The sequence below is a fragment of the Syngnathus scovelli genome, chromosome 3, assembly GCF_024217435.2.
Source record: "Syngnathus scovelli strain Florida chromosome 3, RoL_Ssco_1.2, whole genome shotgun sequence".
NCBI lineage: Eukaryota > Metazoa > Chordata > Actinopteri > Syngnathiformes > Syngnathidae > Syngnathus > Syngnathus scovelli.
Window position 1 is genome coordinate 11,453,038 of NC_090849.1, and position 16,364 is coordinate 11,469,401.

General features: G+C 42.1%; 1 protein-coding gene across 2 annotated transcripts in view; it reads right to left on the reverse strand.

Moving 5' to 3' along the window:
• Positions 1-824: 824 nt before the first annotated feature.
• Positions 825-16,364, reverse strand: part of cux2b (cut-like homeobox 2b) — an 83,085-nt gene continuing 67,545 nt past the window's right edge. For both annotated transcript variants that reach the window (XM_049716750.2, XM_049716751.2), the window contains exons 8-22: positions 15,717-15,783; positions 13,906-13,954; positions 13,236-13,340; positions 11,702-11,890; positions 11,558-11,616; positions 11,423-11,471; positions 11,207-11,306; positions 9,937-10,560; positions 9,029-9,130; positions 8,085-8,914; positions 7,133-7,292; positions 5,862-6,173; positions 5,596-5,784; positions 5,240-5,516; positions 825-4,877 (exon numbers count right to left, since the gene is read on the reverse strand). In XM_049716750.2, coding sequence (XP_049572707.1) covers positions 4,070-4,877; positions 5,240-5,516; positions 5,596-5,784; positions 5,862-6,173; positions 7,133-7,292; positions 8,085-8,914; positions 9,029-9,130; positions 9,937-10,560; positions 11,207-11,306; positions 11,423-11,471; positions 11,558-11,616; positions 11,702-11,890; positions 13,236-13,340; positions 13,906-13,954; positions 15,717-15,783 — 3,920 coding nt within the window. In that variant the 3' untranslated portion in view covers positions 825-4,069. The remainder of the gene's footprint in view (positions 4,878-5,239; positions 5,517-5,595; positions 5,785-5,861; positions 6,174-7,132; positions 7,293-8,084; positions 8,915-9,028; positions 9,131-9,936; positions 10,561-11,206; positions 11,307-11,422; positions 11,472-11,557; positions 11,617-11,701; positions 11,891-13,235; positions 13,341-13,905; positions 13,955-15,716; positions 15,784-16,364) is intronic.

Sequence of the window (16,364 nt, forward strand, 5' to 3'; positions counted from 1 at the left end):
GGGCACACATAGCAGCTAAATCAAAATACATATATTTTTTTTTGAGGAAGAACACCATAACTTGGAAAAAAAAGTTGGATTATAGTTCACCATTATTTGGATGACAATTTGTTGCTCATTTTATTTAATGGTCGTTTTTAAGATGCATTTTCATATATCAAAGTGATTGTATTTGCTCTTTCACTTTGTAGTATCATTCTGACTGTTGTCATGTGGCGGACCTTAGGACCAGCAGGCCTCTCACCCAGCAAGCCTGCAGTTAGGGGTGGGGTGATATGTTGTCCTTTGTTTTCTTTCTTGCTTTGATGACTTGTATTTAGCCAGAGATGTTGGCAGACAGTCATGGAATAAAGACGTGTTCCTCACTTCATTCTTTTAGGCCTCAATATTCCATCTAGTGCTTTATATGCTATGTGAATCAACCAGTCAATTCTCACATTGTATTTTTCATATTTATTACTTATTCTCGTCGCTTAAGTGGAAATTTAACAAGGAATTATTAATAATCAGTGTGTCAGAGACGGGGTGCCCCAAAATCAAATTTTGCTTAGTATGGCTAGTATGATGCAATACATTTCTACACCACTGGTTGGTGTCAAATACAACATACCAAATGAAAGATGCTGTTTGACGGAAGATCGATAAAAATGACCAAAAGCCACTTAAACAAGGCCGTTAAACTTACAGACCACGTGTCGTAAAAACAATAGCAAAGTAATTCTGCTACTCCGGAAATTTTATGGTATTCTGGAAATAGAATATGTGCCGATTTCTGAAGGGTATCTATTTGTTTTCTTTACAGAAATAAAAACACGACACGGCAGTGTCTTAAAACAATTATGTATTGAATGATGGCTTACAACTTCATTGCAAGAAGGTACCTCATCCACTCTTAACATTGAATAGCATGACGTGAGTTCTTCTTGACACATGGTTGACTTTCAAGGGATTTTGCAACAAACCTTTAATGTCTTGTCATCATCATCTCCATATCCATAGCTGGGTGAAGTATTACATTTTTGAGGACCAATTCCATCCATTATCTGTACTGCTCATCCTCAATCTATTCTTCATTCGTTTAGTGACTATTGTCAGTTTCAATAAAAAACATAATGAGTAAATATTGTTTTACAAAAAGCTTTGCTTTTGTAAATAACATCGTTAGAAGCCCAGACGCTCTTTAATCACACCTTTTTACCAGGCATTACTCCTCTGAGGATAATTCACGGGGTACGTAGATGATATGTCACAAAATGATTTAAATATTTATATGACAGCAATGTTAAGAGGGTAGCTAATGATTTGTTGTTAGAGTGGATTCATGATGAAATTGTGCACCAAATGTATCAGCTGCACCATGCATGGACTTCACTATAGTAAAAAGACTGATAAAATGGTGCTGTGCAAGAACAACACAAAAACACAGCCTACTACCCCTTTGCCATGTGACCTAAATGAAATATTTGCATGCAAAACTGAGATTTTCATGAGAATAACCGCCATGTTAAATACATTTCTTTTTCTGCCACTTGCCCATGTTTCACCACAAACCCCCCCAGCATAACTATACATTATTTTATGCAAAAAAAAAAGACAGTATGAAGACCAGAAAACATTTTAGCGGCTCAAGAAATATAGAGCGCAAAGTCGAATGTTTTCCAAAACGCCAGCCATTCACGTCACACCGGTAGTTTCAATCTGAGATTTTTGATTTATCTGTACACAGAATTTAACTGCAACAACCGCTTCCTGAGAAAGTTGCCATTCCATATTCTTACAACTTTAACAGGTCGCATAAGTTATTCCCAAAAAGACATATTGTATTTGTTTGTCAGAATCACAGACACAGAGGAGGAAAACTGTTTGAAGAAAGACTACCCTGAGAGAATGCCTTAAATGAGGGTGAGCTTGTTAGACCAGCATTAGCATGGATGGGTTTGGTTTATTAAACCTCTACACTCTAATTAGAATCAGCACAGTTTGCTCCAAGAATTTAAGATGTTATTCAGAGTAATTGTGTAATATAGTTCTCTACATAATACAACCCAAGTCTTCTGACCTGTGAAGACATGTGCAAGTGTTTACTACCAACTTCAATAATACAGTCGAGGCAAAGACTTGCAGACACTAAGGATAATGTTGATATTTGACTTTTCTTTTTTTTTTTGAGTCCTCACAATTATCAAAATCTAAGTGCTGTAAGTAGTTCATACACAGGGTAATGAATATCTAATTATGGTTCAGAGTATCAAATAGAAGCAAAATACCTCAAATAAATAAATAAATAAAAACATTTTGCAAGCATGACCCAAAAAAAAAAAAAATTGACTCACAAAATACAAGTGGGCAAATATAACATACGGGGATAACTGTAACTGTGTGCGTCCCAGGATAAAATGTGCTAAGAATTTTTTCCCCCAGATTAATGAGGTCATACCAAAATGATCATGCTCTCTGTAGTGTCATAACATGCGTTAGAGGTTGTGGTGTTTCATCAAGTATACATTATTACTCTAGCTACAGTACAAGATCCATTTTGAGAAAGTGCGCTCAGTCAGGTGTTGGCTGTGAAGAGGATCAACGTCAAAAAAATGAGCTCCTTCCATTAAAACAAAACTTGATACTTATTTGCTTGTCAAATACACAAATAAGTCAAATAGGTTGTTCCCCTCCATTTAGTCATACCAGCGTGCGTTATGTTCATGTACGGCACATGTCAGAAAAGTTCCAGGACCGGTGTCACAAAAGACATTTCTCAGCTGGCGCGTCTTCCACCTATACATCTTCAAAACGAGTCTTTAAATTTCTTTGGGTGCTCCTGGTTGCCTTGTGAGGCGTGTTGTGAAGGAGAAGCAACCACAAGCTGTCCAGCCACAACTCCAGCCTCTTTTTTGAGCGAGGATGTCGCGGTAGCAAACACTGGTTAATCTCGCCCAGAAGGAAAAGAAAATTCATAGCCTGCATTTTGGTTGGACTATATATCTTTTGCGACACTAGTCCTCTAACATTTCTAACCCACCTTGTATGAGGATTAAGCACACGGTCCTGGCATGGTGTGCATTTAGATAATCTGAGGTCAACCTTGTCTCGTGTGTCTTGGACACTCTTACGTCTGAAAAAGTGTGTCTTGGATGGACAAAGAGGGCATTGTGAAAGAAATAATTGTGTAAACTGTGCTTGTGCGTAGTGGATGTCAAACTGGCTACCCTAAGCACCTCAACAATAATCTCAACAGTCGTTTGAAGAAAAAGGGGAAAAGAAAATAGTCAAAAGTACTCGACTCGTTACATTTGTCACTTCCTTTGTTGTTTTTTGAGGTTTTCAACATTTTTCTCTCGTTTTCACTCAAGTATAAGCAGCGCACAGGAGGACTAACTACAGAGAATAACAGGGTCAAGTGAGTACCATGCTACATCAGGTTTCCAGAAGGCTATTGCAGACAATTCTACATCATGTACAACCACATTTTATACGTGTGTTACAAATAGTTTAAAACATCGCTAAGGAATTAATTACAAGGTATTGAATATTTAGAGTCTTAAGGGACTATTTCTCAGTCAGTGAAAGGATTACATGTTGCTTGACTTATCAGTCCAGTCTTAAAGACAAAATTTGAAAAATTGCTATTCAAAAAGTAGCAAATTTGGTCGATGTATCTTTTCAAATAGTTATAGTGCTTTTAATGGCTTTAAGACAGGGGTCTTTTTAATCTCACCCAGTGGCAATCTACAGGATTTCAGCGTACATCTTTATGACACCATAGCTGCAAAAGTCTCCACGTCAAGTCCAGTAGGTAAAAGGACAGCTTGCTGTCATACATAGCTCAAAGTAGTACGCATTAAAAAAGAATGAAAACAAACACATATTTAGAAACGTTTCGTCCCCCACATTCAGGTCTTGTGGGGAATTTAGCATAATGTTTGTTTCCATTTTCAACAAGTTTTCACTTGGGAAGGGCAGGACTTTCAGGAGCCAGGCTCCATTCCAAGTCTTCAGGGAAGCTCTTATTTGTTATGCTGCAGCACAATCAAAAGCTCAACAGCAGCACTGCAAACAAGTGAGCGGAGACCTAAAACTCCCATTCCAGCGTTTCCTCTCGATTGGCTGCTCTCTCCAACCTGTGGATGATATTATTGAGGTTTGCCATTTTCTCATTGCGTCTCTGAGTGTTTCTGTTGATCTTGGGGCTTTGGAAAGGTGGGGGTGCATTCGGGTCCAGGCTGTGACTGGTGCTTGTTGAGGGCGGGTTGGGCAGCGAGGGGGATATTGGAGCAGAGGAAGAGGGCACAGGAGAGACTGACATCATGAGACCTGGCGAGGACGCAGCAGAGGGCGAGTTGAGGGAGACCTCCAAGCTGCTGCGGCAGGCTTCCGACGAAGCCTTGAAGCTGACCGGGTCAATGGGCGACTTTCCAGAGTTTTCCCCCTCGTGCCTGGACTGATTCACTCTCTGGGGGGCATCAAGAGAGGTGGTGCTTGTGTACACGGCAGCCTGACTGCTCAGCCCCTCTTCCTGCCCCGCGGTCTGGCCGGCTAAGAGGGGCCCATGACAGCCAACGGCGGGGTCCTCATGTTCACTTTTAAACGGTGGGAATTGCACTGCAGTGGAAAAACACTGAGCTCTCGTTTGTCTCACGGAGCCCTCTTCCCCCACTTCCGCCACGATCTCTCCGTCCGCTGCCTCCTGTTTGATGTGAGGAAGTGCAGCGTTGCTGAGAGGAAGGCTGGAGTGGTTGTGTCCTGAGGGCTGCTGCAGCCTCCTCTCCTCGCCGTCAGAGCGAGGGCTCCTTGTTAGTGAAGGCGAGTAGCTGTGATGCTCAGCATCAGTGTCGTTGTCCGGCAGACCCTCCATCAGCACTTCACGTCTCATCCTAGACCTGCATAAAACACCGCAATTAGTCTGGAAATGTTTCCCTTGCTGAATATTTGGGTCTTAAAATGAAAACGTTTGGGAACCCTACTAGGAAAAATAATATCAAACAAACAAACAACATTGATCAGCAAGTTTTTGCTCCGAGCAGGACAGATTCTTTTTTTGCTGGCGAAGCCAAGCAAAACACAACAAAGCCATACAGGGCTTTGCTTTTTTTTTTTCCAAACAGAGAAAGACCTTTTCAACAGACACCATACAAAATCTTGCAAATCCATATTTTTGTCCTGCTTTCCTATATCCGCTTGTGTAGTTATGACAAGTACATGAAAATAGCAAAGGTCATCAGTAAGAGTTGCATTGACTGGCCTGTAGTTGTGAAACCAGTTGATAACAGTGTTGGTTTTGAGATGGAGCTGGGCAGCTAGCATCTCAATGGTATTCTGAGAAGGGTATGGCTCCAAGAGGTAGACCTTCCTCAGGGCTTCTTTCTCCTCTGCTCCCAACACCACTCGAGGCTTCTTCACCTGACCATAGGAACACAGGTCCAGCGAGGCTAAGGCTGGACTCACACACTCGGAGCGAGTACTGGGTGAGTCACTATCTGAGCCTGTACTCAGTAACCCATAACGCCTCTTCAGGTAAGCTGCAATGGAAACAGAGAGAGAACATCAACAAAAGAAACATCACCATGACATAATGGAGATAAGGTAAAAATAGGTAACCTTTTTTTTCCATCTTCTTCATAGCCCTCAACTTTTCCACATTGTGGGGATCATTGAGCCACAGTTGCATGCGCACAAATGGCTCTCTTCCTTTGAGGCTAAGTTTGTGCCAGGGTTTGGGCCGAGACAGGAGGTCAGACACAGAGCCTTGAGTGAGACCCAGAATTGTCTCCCCAAAGAGACGTTGGCCTGTAGGGAAACATACATACATACATACCTTTGATAACTGCAGTACTTTGGATGAGCTGACTGTCTAATAGACTCACCTAGGTTATTGTCTGTTAACACTTCTTTTACTTTTTTTGTGATAGCGTAGGTGTCCAGCTCAGAGGACATGGCTACCAGCTCCTGGATGCCAAGTGGGTTAGCGGGATGATGTAAGGCTATGAGGCTGGAGGTTGACTTCCCGCCCTCGGGCTGGGGAGGTAGCCCCAGGACCAGACTCTCAGGCTGCTGGTTCTCCTTGCTGCTCTCCAGAGAGAGGCTCACCGGTTCAACCAGTGGACTCGGCTGACCCTCTGCTGGACTCAAGGGTGGGGACGGTGAAGACTGCGTGGTGACTGGACTTTTATCCGAGGCTGATAGACAGCAGATGTAAAAAGAACAGTTATTCAAAGATGCCAAATATTCTGATTTGTCTGTAGTTTGTTACAGCCAATTGCCATATATTTCGGTGTTACGGCTAAGTCGAAAATGTTCCGGAGATCTGTGACAGAGAAGGTATCACACGTGTAGTCCAAAGTATTGTGGCTAATGGTTGGTGGACAATATTTAGAATATACAAACTAAGTGCGTTTTTGTTGATGATGTCATCATGTTTTCAAGCGAGTGTAACGACTCACTTATCATCGCCCCGTGGTGGTGAATAAGATATACTTCACACAAGATTCCTTTTTACAAAAGGAAAACAAGTAGTAATAAACAGGAGAGGACTGCTAAGCCAGAGTTAAAAGTAGTCTTGAGATGCCAGAATAAGTGCTTGGTGCAAAAGTGAAATTCTCACTGAATTATTGATAAAACCACACACACAGGGAGTAACCAGTAACAGTAAATTAATGTGTCTGGAATTAAAATATAATACACAGACACTTGCAAAACAGTCTGAAAAACGGAGATAAACGAATACATTATCGCATATGTCATCCAAGGGGAGGGGCCTCATACCTGAAAAGTACATTAATACATAGTATATTAAATATTTACAATATCAGTGATGTTAATTATTACATTTCCAGGGAGGAATTTTGATGTCTTTTGCGTATTCTCAAGTGGGCCCGAAAATGTCTATCGCTGACTGAGGTGGTTGTTTGAATCCACATCATCGTGCTTCGTTTTGCATTTGACTTTTGAGATACACACAATAAATGTTTATTTAACTCTAAAACAACAACTATGGTTAGTTAGCTCAAGGAGCATACTACGCATAACAAAATCAAAATGCTCCTGACAAACAATACAGAATGTCTCTGATTGCTGATGATATGGGCACATGCACAAGAGCTGTTCAATTGAAAACGGTCTTTGAATGCAGACTTACCTTGACCCTGGTGCGGGGCCTGGTTGAGGGTCTGACCTAGCTGGTCAAGTAACCAGAGTTGCATGCGGATGAAGGGTTCTCTGCCTTTCTGAGTCAGCTTGCTCCAGGGTTTGGGCCGTGATAGCATGTCACTCACGCTCCCCTGAGAAAGCCCAAGCACCTGTGCAACATATAATTTTTTTTATATATGACTCCACACACACTGTGCGAAAGAGTACAATTGTGCATGTAACGCATCGTTTAAAAGTGATGCAGCTCCAAAAAAAGCCACTAGAGGTCAGCACAACACCATAAATACGGAAAAAGAGCTTTCTAATTAGCCCATTAAACTTAGTATCAAAGTGGGAAGCATTGAATAAAAAACATTTAAAATGAGAGCAGCAATCAATAAAGGTCTTTGTACTAATGGGCCAAATTCAAGTTGAGGGTTGAGAAAAGTTTTTTTTTAAAACAGTGATGTCTTATAATGATCTAATTTGCCACATTCATAATCAAAGACTGAATAAAGTTAAAGTTAAAAGTCCCAATGATCATCGTCACACACACATCTGGGTGTAGTGAAATTTGTCCTCTGCATTTAACCCATCCCCATGTGATTTTGATCCATCCCCTGAGAAGAGGGGAGCAGTGAGCAGCAGCGGTGCCGCGCTCGGGAATCATTTGGTGATCTATTTGATTGGTGTTTGGGGCCAGATGAGTGAACATGTGCATCTTCTATTAAAGTAAAAGATCTGAAAATGGTACAAGCGTGGGGAAAAATAAAATCTTCATTTAAAAAATCTGTCCATTTGCAGCAACAATAAAAGTATAACAATGCAAGTCTTGCTTAGACCGTAAAGTAAATCAAAACAGCTTTTTAAAACCGTTCCAAGTGTGTAAATCCGTGAGCAGCTGAAATGTATGTGAAAAGAATATACGTTTTTGGATTTTTTAATGATTCATGTGAACTGACCTTTTCACCAAAGATCCTCTGGCAGATGCCATTCTTTGCCAGCTTCTCCTTTACTTGCCTGGTCAACTCGATGGTATCCACCTCCCGGTACATGTACAACTCGTACTGTTCTGGAGTCAGCGGTGGGACGGTGGGCTTCAAAGCTCGTGGAATGTACGCTGGATAGTAAGAAAGGCGGCCGGGACTAGGGCCCGGGGACTCGCCACTGACTGAGGTGTCCGACTCCACCTTCACCTCCATGGGCCGGCCCAGCCCGAGCTCTTCTTCAGCCGCAGAGGCCTCTTCGCTGAGACAATCACCGTTCTCCAGGCGAGGCCAGGGCCGGGTCAATATGGAGGGACCGGAAGAGGAGGAAGACACGGAGGGGGAAATGGAGTTAAAGGGCCGGGAGCTTCCCACCCCGAAGCCCATCGACCCCCGCTCCTGGGACCAGTGCTGGTCAAAGTAAGTGCCAACCTCTCCGATCTCTGATTTGACTTTGCGGATGATATTTTGAACAAAGACAGCTGGGGAGAGAACGCTGAGGGGTGTCTGGGGACTGCTGATGGAATTGGCCATGCAAACAGTAACGCAGCCCCCCTCCTCTTGTTTAATGGAGATGGGCAAAGGCAGGCCTTTGGATCGCTCATGGGGCCCCAGACGTTCCACTTGGACTCCTGTGCCAACTGTTGAGACTCTTGCGCAGCCTTCCATATCCATCAAGACCTGTTGCTGGGACTCCATCTCCCTCCTAGCCTGCTGTAGGATGTTCTTAATGGTTTCGTCAGAGCTGTTGCCTGCCCCGTTACTGCTTCTGCCCAAGGAGGTGTTCACGGGTGTCTTGCAGTCCCCTGAAGAAGAAAGGCAGTCGTTCAGACGATAATACAAACTCACTGCATCACTGCATTTCCGCTAAGATAGGTGAAATAATGAGTATCAAGCCTGATTTGTGGTTCCAGACTCACCTCCCCTCTGGGATTGGATCTCCTTCTTGGCCTGCTCCAGGATATTCCTGATGGCGTCGTCTGACCCAGTTTCTGGAGTTCGGATGCGTGGAGTGATGCTCCCTGCCATAAGGGGTAGGAGGAGAGACAGCAGAAAGGAGGGGTGAGTGGGATGGTTGATCAGAGAGCAGTTTCAAGGCTTTACTTTTGACTGGTAGATCAATGGCTGCCTTTGAGTGTGCGCTGTCTGAAGGTTCTGTATACGGGAAGCTCAACTTTCAAAAGCTATGAATCTAGGGAGAAAACAAAGTTGAAAAGCAAGACTACAAACCTGGCACAAGAAGTCAAGGATGAGGTCCAAGTTGGTTTTAAGTATAATAAGCCACCAATTGACATTTTGGGTATAGTGGCTGGAATCTATCTTGCAATCATTGAAATGATGCGGACTTCTGCTAGACAATAAGCAAATTATTTTTTTAAGGGAGGCAATCCCTGTTTTTATGTGGAAAATGCTTATTGGTGGCATATTTCCACTTATTCAAGAATTTGGCGGGGGGTTTAAAAAAATAGATCTATCTATAAATTAACTGATGAATATTTTTAGATTCCATGACACTGTTTACATATTGTTTAGACTGAATATACAGTACCACATGGTGCAAATTCTAATCTTTTTGGATAGTTACATTAATTACCTAGTATTCCACGTCTCAGTAGCTCTAAGAGTTATAAGGGTTGGTCACGTCTGCTTTGGTCTCCTGATATTCTGGGACTGGGCTGGCCCACAAATGCTGAATCTGTGTGTAACAGACAGCCATTGCCATGTGTGTGTGTGTGTGTGTGTGTGTGTGTGTGTGGGGGGGGGGGTCCTTAAACAACATGCTAATAAACAAAGTGTTTCTGTTCATTATGTGGTGTCTTCCACTCACCTCTTTGACGGACCTGGATGGTCCTGAGTGCCAGGATGTTCTGCTCATCAGAAAGGAACTGCTTCATTTTAATGAAGGGCTCTTTGCCTTTCACAGTCAACTTCCTCCAGGGTTTGGGCCTGGCCAGGATCTCACTGACTGAGCCTTGCGAGAGGCCAAGCACATAGTGGCCAAACACACGCTGGCCGATGTTATGCTTCAGCAGCTGCTCCTTCACCTGGAAAGCGATCTCCGCTGTGTCGACTTGGTCGTCGTCCCCCGCAGTCGAGCCACCACTTTCGGACTGGTCACTAGGCAAGCCTGCGTCACTGCTGCCGGACCCTTGAGTGGCTGACATGAGGGCCACCTTGGCTGCGTAGAGTGCAGTGGGAAAAGCCATATGGCCTTCCTTTTTAAAATGCGGGGAGAGAAGATGCTTGTGGAGGAGGTGGTCTCCTGAAAGCCGGTCACCAGAACACGGTGACATGGAGAAGGGACGAGGCAGATCGTGGCTGGAGGATGACCCATCCAGTGTGGGAGGACCAGGACTAGGGGAGGCGTGACCACCATCCACCTGAGAGCATGACGAGTTGGAGCCGGGCGGCCTGCCTGTCTCGCGGGCTCCATCCTCCGACTGGTCATCATCTACAGATTGACAGTGACATGTTCTGCTTTTATTGTATACTGTAGTATGTACATCTCATTATAACAATCTAACAAAAATGCTAAAAATGGCTTATACGTTTTTTTAATGACAAAAATGTTTTCAACCATCTTATAATTATGCATGGTCATTTTTCAATAAAGTTTTCTTAGCTAAAAAGTCATTCTACATTTTACAGCATAGACAACTTAAATATTGTTGACTGTAGACAGTCAAAAACAAAAATTATTTGACTTATTGAAAAGGTTATTGATTTTTTTTATTTTAAGTATGAGTGACTTCTAAAATTGTATAATATCAGATGTAAATTACATTTTATATTCATGGTTCCCTGTCACAGTACTTGTAATTTTTAGTGGTTGTAATTATGATGTTTGGGAATTGACAAGCTGTAAAAAAAAAAAAGGTTAATAACATATTGACCATAGAATAAATTAAATATCTAAAAAGAAAAATCTATTTAACCAGTTCAGAAAAGTGTTCAATCTTAATTTGTAGTTTCTTGTGCCCATGCGGTATTTCTAGAGTTCTTTGATTTTGCATTTTGCAGAGCAGAACAAGGTTGGCCAGTGGTCACCTCTGGTTTGCTAGCTATGAAAAAACGAATTATTTAAACGGCACATTTACCAGTGCTGTGCGATAGTCTGGCCTTTTCCATCAGATATTTGTGGGAGGGAAGAAACGCCTCTTTATCCAGTAGAAGTGCCTCTGTGGCCTTGGCAGAATCCTGTACACACAAACAGATCGAGCAAAACTGTAATTAGGTGACGTTTTAAAATAATATTAGAAAGGCAACAAGTGTTTGCTAAGGCTGAGTGGAATATGTGAAAAAAGAACCCATACCTGGGATGAGCTGCCATTTGCAGAGGCCAGCTTCATTACCTTTAAGATACTATGGGCAGAGACACAATAACTTCATTAATTCATTCATTTATCCAATAAGCAATGACGTGCATTTGCTCCACAATAGATTGCCACCTGAGTTCAGTTTTAATCTCTTCATAATCCATTTGGGATTTCAGTTTAGCTTCTAATCTCTGAAAAGAAAAAAAAAGATTTTATTACTATAAATATAAATAAATTATCAGCAGGACAATCATTTAACATGTCAGTGCCACTCACCTCAATAGCTTCGGTTTTGTAGGCCAACTGTCTTTCTAGCTCTATGATTTGATTGGCTGAGGTCTCTTGAACCTCCTGTAGCGTGAACTGAAGGCGCTGAATATTTTCAAGAAGACGAATGATTTCACGGTCTTTTGCAAGCAGAGTGGCCTCCAGTTTCGAAGGCAACGCTTCGCATCGCTCATTTTCCTGCCAAGTCGAGGTGATGTGAGAAAAAAAAAGAGATGTGGATATCTAAGAGTGAGATTAACAACATCCATAATTGAGTTTACATTGGAAATCATGGAAGTATTGTCTCCATTCAAGTCAAACTGGACTAGCTCCACCGATGGTGACTCCAGGAAGCAGTGCTGCACTTTTTCCACATTTTCTAGTTAGAGCCGGCATAACGTCCTCATTGCAAAGAGTATTGATTCCCCCCCTCCTCCAAATTCCCCAAACAACATATGACCCCAACAACATGAGCATAGGGATTTCTATATATCCAAGCATTGGAAATGGCTTTGTACCTGTTTACAGATCGATAGCTTGAGATCACATCATTTCTCACGTGTTCTTGAATTTTCTTGGATCATGGCATGATTTGTTCATTTTTTTTTTTTTTAGATCCTCTAGTCTATTTCACTTAGTCCAGTGATTGTCAACCGGTAGTCCGCGGTTCTCTAGTGGTTTGTGGTGGTATTTCAGGTGGTCAGCGAAATTGGAAACGGAAAATTTACGGTAACATTTTTAAAAATAAAATTGATTTATCATTTAGATTTGATTTGGTTCTCCCCGAGCCCGCGTGGGTTTTCTCCGGGCACTCCGGTTTCCTCCCACATCCCAAAAACATGCTTGGTAGGCCGATTGATCACTCCAAATTGTCCCTAGGTGTGAGTGCGAGTGCGAATGGTTGTTTGTCTCTGTGTGCCCTGCGATTGGCTGGCAACCGGTTCAGGGTGTCCCCCGCCTACTGCCCGATGACGGCTGGGATAGGCTCCAGCACGCCCGCGACCCCCGTGGGGACTAAGCGGTTCAGAAAATGGATGGATGGACTTGATTTAGTTTCCATCTAATTTTGTGAATCATTTACCCATCTAAATTATGTCAAATGTAGCTGAGATTCCCAAAATAGACATACAGATGCGAATAAATAGCCTGTATAGGTCTATCCTGCTTCGGTGCAAAATAAAATAATATTCTGCCAAAGCAGTGGTGCCCGAGTTGCTTCTTGGATATAATGGTGGTCCCTTAGATAAAACCAGTTGAAAACCCCTGACTTAGTCTAATAAGTACAGTATGAAGTATGTATTTAAGTGATTTTTTTATTCAACAAATCTGGCAGTAATAATGACAGAGCTTTGACTGACTTAACAAGTGAGGCAATTACTTTTTCACTTAGATATGCTAAGGTTACACTTCGCTAATCACACAGTCATATCAAATCACAATCGCCTTGTGGTCAGTCCAGGTTTATTCGGCCTTTTGTTCCATGAATGTGAAGACGCTAAGCGAACACTGAACTACAGAAATATAAACAAGATGGAATTCTTACCTTACTAGTGCCATCTTGTTGTTGACAGCTCGCTGCAGAGGCATTTGGCCCAGTGACTAGCTGCTCCTTTAGCCTCTGCACTTCCTTCTGGGCCACTTCTGCTTTCTGTGAAAACATTTGGCTCGGTTACAGTTGTCAAGCATCTGGATGATAATAACAATATGATAAAGGGGGGAAAGAGAAGAGCCATCTGCTACAATCGCTGCCAAGTACAGTGCAGTGTAGTCATTGGTTGATTCTGCTAATGCAGCTGTTGAGTCTGCTGACTTGAAATTGTGTTTGCTGCTTTGTCACACCTTTCCAATTATTGATCCATTTTGAAAACGCAATCAGTAAAGACATTCAACAGAAGCCCAAGTAGTAGAAGAAAGGGGGCATCACCAGGAAACCAAAGCAATGAAAAAGAGTAGCGAGGAACCCCGGTGTTCAGAGCTCCGACATCAATCGAGCTCCGCGGTCTCCTCTGTTGAGTGCAGCCATGCTACTGTAGCGCGCCCACCAACGGGGGTTTAGGATTACATTCTCTAATCACACGCTCAGGGGAAGGGAGGAGGGTTTGGGTAAGGGGGGGCAGGACAGAGGGTGTCTTAATTAAAGCCAAGGCATGATTACGGACGAAAGTGATTACCCTAACAAAGGAACGTCTCAATCAGGGACGGGAACAACTTACCTGGTTTGCCTTCTCAAGTTTGGCCATGATGATGTTGACTTCTTCAATCCTGGTAAACACAAAAAACATGTTGTTAAGAATAATATTACATGCTCAAATTTGATTCTACGCATATTGTTAAATGTGGAAAAAATTTCATTTGGAGGATGCCAACAGTGTACTTAAGGTTGCCTGGATAGTGTCTGCCCTTGTTTTTATTTAAATATGTTTTTCATATCACCAGTAATTACCAAATTGAGCCTACCTTGAAATCATTTAGCTGAATGAAAAAATTTTCCCAGGTGACTAGAAATATATATTTCTCAATTTCGCATGAGCTTTTTAACCTGACCACATTCAGCTACAGCATAAAACAGACTCATGAATTGATGATTTTCTTTATCATTAGCACAGGAAAATGATTAGAGAGATTTTAATTGCATGTTACATATAATAAAATGTAACCTCCAACTTGTCTCCCTATATCTGATAATTAGTCTAATTTAACCAGGATCTCAGCAGGGATATTCATGAGGTTTGTTTGAAGTTCAGTTGTTTCTTTTGCAATGTAGAACCTGATTTTCAAAAGGTAGATAAGAATGGATTAATATCAAGGATCCTGCAAGGGAATTAACTATGCACAAGTCTGATGTTCCGACATATAATGCTGCTAGCCAAAGATAGACTTGCTCAAAGATTTCACTGAATTGACCTAAAATGTATTCTTGTGCTCAATTGAATGTTTGCAATTCTGACTTTTCAAGATTTGATCCTTTAAGGACCTACTATTTATAATTGCCTACTAAATCCAGTGCAATTATTAAGTGAAAGGTACACAACAAACGTGGAGTTTGTTCGACCCAACAGCCATTCTTGGCGTAAACAATCAGTGTTGTGTGGCAAAACCCCGGTTTGAGAAAGTAGCGGTTTTGTCAGGGTCCAAGAATAAGCTTGGGAAAGACAGCACTTGGCTGACAGCAAGCACTAACAGGTGTCAGCTCCACATTAAATGAACTTGTGCAGTGCAGAAAATGTTTTGTATTGATTGGCTGCTCAATTACTCAAGTTGGAGCAGACGCATAGTGGTTTGTACGTACAGAACCTGGCAGTGAGAGGAATAGAGGCAGGGTCAGAGTTTAGAGGCTTTTGTTCATGGAAGATGAGGGTCAGTAGCGCTGCTGTCATCTAAAAGGAATGTGAACCCGGATAACAGCCGCACTATGTCCACGCACGTGAAATACTACCAACTACCTGCTGGACGCCATAAAGAAAAAAAGGTGCCCAGTCCAAGAAAATAGACGGCAGTGGGTCTTGAAACATCTGTACAATTGTGCCTTGGATTAAGCCTTGGAGAAAATCCATTAGCAGGAGCTGACTGTGCTCTGGAGCACAACCTGAACGAAAGAGTGTTTACTTTAAATGTCTATCGACATCCTTCATACAGGCTCAGATGCTTTTCAGGCAGGCATGTAGTGTATACATAGCGTTCAAAAACCAAGACATTGTAGCGGTTTTCTGAAGCAATCTTTAAATGGAGCAATTCTTCTTCAGGGCTGTCAAGGCCCAACTGCCGGTGAAGGCAAACACAGAGCTCTCTCATCGACCTGCCTTAATGGCTGAGTCACTCTATTGCACGGCTGCTACAATGGCATTCCTCAGCTTTACACACCAAGTGAATTTATGTAGGCAAAATAAAGTCGAACCGTTTCAGCACTTAAATTGCTTCAATAACCTGCAGTCACGAAGGACACAGAAATGGCAGTGTTGGTGGGCTCCACGTTGGATGAAAGGAGATTCCACACAGAAGTGACATATTTGAAGCTGATTCTTACTTGTTCGTCATCTCTTGGTTATATTTACACCGCAGGTCCAGCAGCTCAGTCTGTGAAGTATCCAAAGCTGTTCGGAGGCAAATAGTGACAAGGGCATGTTAACTTTTTTTTTTGAAACTATTTGTACCCAATTTACTGGTATTATCTGCATAGTACTTTGATGGATTGTGATTTCCCATGTTGAGACACAAATATTTTTAGTGTTAAGAGAAGTTGTTTAACCTTGCTAAAGGTTTTAACACTCGAGGCCTCTAATACAATAGTTTCTGAACAGTAGCTGGACAAAAAAAAAAAGGTCTCCCGCTTATTACTTTTATGAAAACCATTCAGACATTGACAATCTCTGAAAAAAAATCAAACCAATAAACTTTAAAAGTATGAACTTTGCTTTAATTATGTGCTGGCTTTTAACAGTTTTATTAATAAAAAAGGCTAACGTCACAAAATCACTTAAAGGCCATGAAAATTAATTGTCATTTTGATAAAGTATCTACTTAATTAGCGTTTACTCTGTATGAAATCCAATAGTTAGTATTGCCTACCACTAGCACATAACTCCCACACATTGATACGACATTAACCGGTTGCATCTGCAGATGCGTCTACCGTATTTGCTGGTGTACAGGTCGACTCGGTGTATAAGTCGAC